The sequence below is a fragment of the Oncorhynchus mykiss genome, chromosome 19, assembly GCF_057628025.1.
Source record: "Oncorhynchus mykiss isolate SJ-2025 chromosome 19, ASM5762802v1, whole genome shotgun sequence".
Classification (NCBI taxonomy): Eukaryota; Metazoa; Chordata; class Actinopteri; order Salmoniformes; family Salmonidae; genus Oncorhynchus; species Oncorhynchus mykiss.
The window spans coordinates 7,067,501-7,075,000 of NC_143040.1; the positions used below are offsets into that span (position 1 = coordinate 7,067,501).

At 46.1% G+C, this 7,500-nt stretch overlaps 1 protein-coding gene across 1 annotated transcript in view; it reads right to left on the reverse strand.

Moving 5' to 3' along the window:
* Nucleotides 1-5,004: 5,004 nt before the first annotated feature.
* Nucleotides 5,005-7,500, reverse strand: part of LOC110516378 (D(1) dopamine receptor-like) — a 3,024-nt gene continuing 528 nt past the window's right edge. The window contains exons 2-3 of the mRNA XM_090209979.1: nt 6,570-7,386; nt 5,005-6,222 (exon numbers count right to left, since the gene is read on the reverse strand). Coding sequence (XP_090066105.1) covers nt 5,579-6,222; nt 6,570-7,386 — 1,461 coding nt within the window. The 3' untranslated portion in view covers nt 5,005-5,578. The remainder of the gene's footprint in view (nt 6,223-6,569; nt 7,387-7,500) is intronic.

A 7,500-nucleotide genomic window follows, 5' to 3' on the forward strand; every position in this document is an offset into this window, starting at 1 on the left:
AACAGCTGCATGAAGGCCTGAAATGGTAGAACAACCCTTAAACAGCCACATGAAGGCCTGAAATGGTAGAACAACCCTTAAACAGCTGCATGAAGGCCTGAAATGGCAGAACGACCCTTAAACAGCTGCATGAAGGCCTGAAATGGTAGAACAACCCTTAAACAGCCACATGAAGGCCTGACATGGTAGAACGACCCTTAAACAGCTGCATGGAGGCCTGAAATGGTAGAACAACCCTTAAACAGCCACATGAAGGCCTGACATGGTAGAACGACCCTTAAACAGCCACATGAAGGCCTGAAATGGTAGAACAACCCTTATATAGCTTCATGATGGCCTGAAATGGTAGAACGACCCTCAAACAGCTGCATGAAGGCCTGATACGGGTCGGCTACTTACAATGACATTATTATGGACAAAAGAGCGACATTATTTGTATTTGTCAAATGGCAAGCCAGCACAAAGGGAGTCCCTCAGGGGAGTCCCTCAATTTGGGATTAATTTAATTTACCTTGAATATTGCAGCCCATTTGTATAGGCTATTCGCCAGACAAAACCGCTCAACAATAAATAGTGGCTGAATTCATCCTCGTTGTTAGGCTATTTGATATGTCATTTTAATCATTTTTAAATAGCAGCTAAATACGATATATAGCTATAGATAGTACACTGCATAATGAAATAAACCCTAGTAAGCTATTGTTTTGAGGGTGGGCTGACTGTATAATTTGGCATGAATAGATTGGTTTTACGCACGAACTTTCTATCCAAGCTGGGAGAGGGCGCGAGGACGGCGCAGGTAACGCTGCTGTCAGCTCTTAGCCCGTACAGGACTGTTGCGAACTCTAAAATAAATCAGTTGGTTGCTGATTAGTATGCTGTTGCATCGAACATTTATTTTTACAATATGCAATGTTTGAATTTTCAACTTTAATCACTGAACAAGTAAATGCGTTATTGCCAGCAGCCAGCGTTCTAAAGACGGCATTATTACGACACCGTGTATTCCTAACGCGTGGTGAAATATTAGGCTTAACATGAGAAATGTACCACCAAATAGGCCTACCAATAAACATTGATCCATGACCTAAAGCAAAGCTCTGGCACCACAGAGGCGATCCAGTAAAACTGAGTTATACCAGTGAACTACTCAACATTATGTGTAGATCGGTCAGTCGGCGCATTAGGGATTTGACACGGACTACAGCCAAAAGCTTTACACATTTAAACATTTCTAAAAAATATATATATATATATATATATTATAATAATACACAATTTAAAAAAACAACATTTACTTCAAATAAATATTTTGGTCTTTTAACTGTATTTGTGTCAGGTGCGTGTGGGCCTTGGCGTTTGGTCTTGGCCTTCTATTACAGAATGTTGGACACAAACACCATTCTAGAACACTGTAACTAGATGAGACAATAATAGGAAGGAGAAGAAAGGGGACAGTCATTGGCTGTTGTGTTACTGCATGTTTTATTGAGACCCTGGAGCTGTGTTGAATTTTTATTGAGACCCTGGAGGTGTGTTGATTGAATGCATTACAGAAGAGTGGTGTGCCAGGATGTACCAGTGTGTTGTGGCTCAGGAGCATGGCTTAGAAGGTCAAACACTCCCATGTGCGCTTTCTCTCGCTCTTTCTGTCTCTCTTTGTGTCCCTTTCTATCATTGTCTGCCTGTCCCTCCTCTATCTCTGTTTTTGTTTCTCTCTCCATCCAACTCTCCCACATCCCCATCTCCCTCTCTCCCTCTCCCTCTCCCTCTCCCCTCTCCCTCTCCATCTCCCTCTCCATCCATCTCTCCCACATCCCTCTCTCCCTCTCCCTCTCCCTCTCCCCCTCGCTCTCTCTCCCTCTCCCTCTCCCTCTCCCTCTCCCTCTCCCTCTCCCTCCCCCTTTCCCTCTCCCTTTCCCTCTCCCTTTCCCTCTCCCTCTCCCCTCTCCCTTTCCCTCTCCCTCGCCCTCTCCCTCTCCCTCGCCCCAAAGACCTTTCCTGTCCTGTTCACAGTACATCACATTGACCTTGTTTCATACAGATGTAGGATCTAAATTTGAGCCAGTTTGCTACAGCAGGAAAATAATCCTGCAGCAACAGGAAATGTGGATTACAATTAATGGACATTTTGGATGGAAAAATCAAGTTTGAAATTGTAATGTGGAAATTGCAAACTTCAGAAGCCTTTTTAACCTAAAATGCCCTACACATTTAAAGTTTCCTGCATGGCAGGAAAGTTCTCCTGCAACAGGGTGATCAAATTACGATCCTACATCAGTATGACTCAGTATGTCCCAAATGACCCTGGTCAAAAGTAGTGCACTATATAGGGAATAGGGTGCCATAGGGCTCTGATCTAAAGTAGTGCACTATAGAGGGAATAGGGTGCCATAGGGTCCTGGTCTAAAGTAGTGCACTATATAGGGAATAGGGTGCCATAGGGTCCTGGTCTAAAGTAGTGCACTATATAGGGAATTCACAACAACAACAAAATAGAAATAAAAAGAACAGAATAGGAAAAACACTAACAGCCTGCTGCTTAGCTTTCCACCAATCAGGGACCAAACACATGATGACAGGTTAACAGTCCAGGGAGAGAACCTAGAGGTGGTAGGGAGGGAGAGAGAGGAGGGAGGTTACGCAACTAACACACCATCTATGTCACTCTCTGTCTCTGTCTCTCCATTTCTCTGCCTCTCTCGCTCACTCCATTTCTCCCTCTCTCTCTCAATTTCTCTCTCTCTCTCTCACTCTTCCTCTCTCTTTTTCTCACTCTTTCTCTCTCTCTCTCTCTCTCTCTCTCTCTCTTTCACTCTTAAACACAGACACACAGACACTCTCTCTCTGGGCTTAGCTTTTAGTCAGAGGCAAGCATATACACACATTCTGCATGTTAGGTTATGGATCGGAGAGATTTGATTCAGGAAACCGTTACGCAAAGCCATTCCAACCAACCTTCACGGGTTACAATAAGCAACCTGGGTTCAAATATTATTTGAGAAAATGAATTGATCTGATCCAAATTGGTCATTTTAATTCATAGGATTCAGATAATATTCAGTAAATATAGTACCCAACATCTGATTTGGACCAAACGTCTTCCTATCAATGAATAAGACAATCCAAAAGCCACCCACGGCCCCCTCATACCCCATGCCAATTCACCTCAACAACCAGTACACATCATCAGTTTCTCTATGTTGGACAAGTAGTATGAAGATGCGGCTTGGAGTATTGCATCTTCATACTATGTCATGTATTCCCTGTGAATCTGGTGATGTGTTTTTCTCCCTCTGTTCTGAGAAATGTCTAACTGAAGTAGCCTGCATTAAAGTAGTGTGCATGTACGAGGTTATGACAACTAGATGCAGCTGTTCCTGTGTTTATTAAATAGATCACGTTTCCTTTGCAACTATGTTGGACGAGTAGTATGAAGCTGCGGCTTGGAGTATTGCATCTTCATACTATGTAATGTATTCCCTGTGAATCTGGTGCTGTGTTTTTCCTTTGCAACTTTGGGTTTAAAGCAATACATTTTGGCTCATTACAAAAATAAATTGTGTGGAGAAACTCACAATTCAAGCCAGTCATTCATGAAGATTCAGTTTGTCCCTCTGTGCCAACCATGCATGAGGCAGGTCACACTAACCCTAATCAGGGATAGGATGTGATTGACAAATTAGTGATTTCTTGCTCGCATGAGAGAGGGATAAGAGGAGAGGGAGAGAGAAAGGGAGAGAAGAGTAGAGAGGACGTGTTTAAGAGGAGTGGAGTAGAGATGGGACAAGGGAGGGAGGGAGGGAGGGAGGGAGGGAGGGAGGGAGGGAGGGAGGGAGGGAGGGAGGGAGGGAGGGAGGGGAGAAGAAAATAAGTGAGAGAGAGATGGAGAGGAGGGAGGAAAATAAGTGGGTGAGAGATGGAGAGGAGGGAGAGGTGTGGAGAGAGAGAGAGAGAGGGAGCTCTGGCTGTGAGACTTTGTTACTGTATAATAGATGCTTGGAAATACCCAGGATGGACATCATCATCGTCACCGTGACATGACATCACACAAGATCCCCAGGGCCTGGAGAGATAATCCCTGATAATCTGAGAAATACAGAGGCTGTGTCCCAAAGGACACTATATAGAGAATAGAGTGCCACTGGATCCTGGACAAAAGTAGTGCACTACAGCCCTATAGGCCTTGGTTAAAAGTAGTGCACTAAAGCCCTATAGGCCTTGGTCACATGTAGTGCACTAAAGCCCTATAGGCCTTGGTCAAAAGTAGTGCACTAAAGCCCTATAGGCCTTGGTCAAAAGTAGTGCACTAAAGCCCTATAGGCCTTGGTCAAAAGTAGTGCACTAAAGCCCTATAGGCATTGGTCAAAAGTAGTGCACTACATAGGGAAGAGGGTGCCATTGCAGACGCAGACGGTGTCACACTTCCCCCACAAATAAAGTAGTGCACTACAGCCCTATAGGCCTTGGTCAAAAGTAGTGCACTACGTAGGGAAGAGGGTGCCATTGCAGACGCAGACGGTGTCACACTTCCCCCACATATAAAGTAGTGCACTACAGCCCTATAGGTCGTGGTCAAAAGTAGTGTACTACGTAGGGAAGAGGGTGCCATTGCAGACGCAGGCGGTGTCACACTTCCCCCACAAATAAAGCCCACAGGTCCAGAACAAATATGATGTTAATGACGGTGGAGAGACATGGCAGTAGAAATAGACATCTAGATCAGCTCAGGGAAGATCTTTTCTACTCTTCTAACATTCTATCCCCTTCGACAGACTTAGACCAATCAGCAGTTGATATTGACCTAATGATATTGACCTACACCAATCAGGAGTTCATATTGACCAAATGATGTTGACCTACACCAATCAGGAGTTGATATTGACCTAATGATATTGACCTAATGATATTGACCTAATGACCTAATGATATTGACCTACACCAATCAGGAGTTGATATTGACCTAATGATATTGACCTAATGCAACGGCAGCCTAGAACAGTGTTTTTCAATGTGGTTGTTTACCATTACTATCATTACTATCATTACTATCATTACTATCATTACTACCATTACTATCATTACTATCATTACTATCATTACTGCCATTACTATCATTACTATCGTTACTATCATTACTATCATTACTATCATTACTATCATTACTATCATTACTATCATTACTGCCATTACTATCATTACTATCGTTACTATCATTACTATCATTACTATCATTACTATCATTACCATTACTATTAATATCCTTTTCTCCTTGAGGCACCACTTCCATAAAAACAGGTCAGATCAACAACATATTACAGAGCTTTTGTGGGTTCAGGAACGAGAGCTGGAGAAACCTTAGCCTAGAGCATTGGTGGGAAATGGCCCTGTTTCAATCAATCCTCAAATGCTTTTTCATCAAATTGTCCAATGAATGTTTTGGATAAACCTGTCATAGCTATTTCCTGGATGAATGTGATCCATGAACAGCTGAGACAGTACAAGTTGTGGATTCATTTGAAATGAAACGACTACAGACATCAACGGTACGGTCAGTTTGGCACAGTTTGAAAGTTAATCAGAAAGTTTGTGAGGGAATCATTTGAGTCCGTTGTCCCCGGTCCGCTGCTTCTCTTTTACAATCCTCCGCGGGACAGTCGCACTCCGCCTCTGGTTGTGTTATCGTCCCTCTACGGTTCGTTAACGTTGCCGGTGGCGTCCTAGAGAGACCTGCCCCGCTGTCCCCTCTCCCTCTAACCGGGTCCACCACACAGTCACACAGCGGCTCCTCTACAGCTCCTCTACGGTCCGTTAACGGTGTCGGTAGCACCCTCCCTCTAACCGGGTCGCGGATTACACCAGATGTGACACTACCTCTACCGGCGGCACAGCCGGTATCGTAAGCCACGCCCATCTCCGTTGTGAAGAGCGAGTTCTTCTTCTCCTTCCCGGCGCCGGTGGCGTCGTTGCTCGCCAAGACAACGCTCTCCACGCGCGTGGCGCTCGTCGTCCAGCCGCCAAAGCACCCGTTGTCCCCACGGCAACCCAGCAAGCGGAGGAACGCCTCGCGGAACTCAGTGTTGAAGGCGTAGATAACGGGGTTTAAGGAAGAGTTGCTCCAACCGAACCACACGAAGACGTCGAAGGTGGTTTCACTGACACAGTACAGGTGGGAGGATTGGGACGAGGGGTCTGACACAGTTCTAGAGGCTGTACCTGGACCTGTGTGTGGGGGAACATGGGCATGAGAGTTAGACAAGGATCGCGTTTCTAGGGGGTCCTGCTCTCAGATCAGTGATATTTCATAAAGAGTTGTGTTCTGGCGCTTTATAACCAAGAGTTCAAATATTGTCTGGACAGGAATGTAAAACTGTCATGTAAACTTCTTTTAACTGAAGTGTTGTAAGAAGGTTCAGGAAGGTTGTTGTGCTCGGACCCAAAGGGGCTCCGAAAACACGTCATCGATAAAAACTATTGAGGGGAATTACGTTGCCGACCTGAACGTTCTTTCAAGGCCGCAACTAATAATACCTTGACGTATTTGAGTTGAAAGGTCATAGTAGTCCTACCTGGGCAGAAGGGCATGGCACAGTTGAGGATGAAGAAGGGGGACCAGCAGAAGACGAAGACCCCCATGATGACAGACAGAGTCTTCAGAACCTTGGTTTCCTTCCTAATGGAGTACCTCAGGGCCCGGTGTTGGGGAGGAAGATCAGGGTGATGATGATGATGTTTCGGGGTCGTTTGGTGAAAGATGGAACAACGGTGTTTAGAACGAAGAGGAGGATGACGATGGTGGAAAGCGTGCACGTGCCCATCTGCATCCACATCCACGTACGGGTCCGAGCGGCAGTTCTGTGCGTGTTCTGCGGCTCGCTCCAGGGAGGATATCCTACGTATCTGGACCTGGGCGATCCGGTAGATCCGTGTGTAGGTGACCACCATGATCGCCACGGGGATGTAGAAACTGATCAACGAGGAGGAGATGGCGTAGGTCCGACTCAGACTTGAGTCACAGTTCCAGCCGTTCACCTCCTCCGGGGCCCTGCGGAGTTGATACACCCCACTGACGTTAAACCAGGTAACGTCCCGGTTAAATTCGTCACCGCTCCCGGCGTTTCCGGTGATCGCAGCCCGGTGCCAGTGGAGTTGAACGGGCACAAATGATATCACCACGGAGACCGTCCAGGTCACACCGACCATGACGAAGGCCACGCGGCGGTTCATTCTCCTCTCGTAACGGAACGGGCTGGATATCGCCCAGTAGCGGTCCACACTGATCATGCACAGATTCAGGATGGACGCCGTGGAACACATGATGTCGGTCGCCACCCAGGTGTCACAGAACGCACTGAAGGGCCAGAACCCCGCCACCTCTGCCGCCGCCTTGGAGAGAGAGAGAGTAAGAGAGTGTAAGAGAGAGAGAGAGACAGAGGGAGAGAGAGAGAGAGAGAGAGAGAGAGAGAGAGAGAGAGAGAAGAGGAGAGAGAAAGAAAGAGA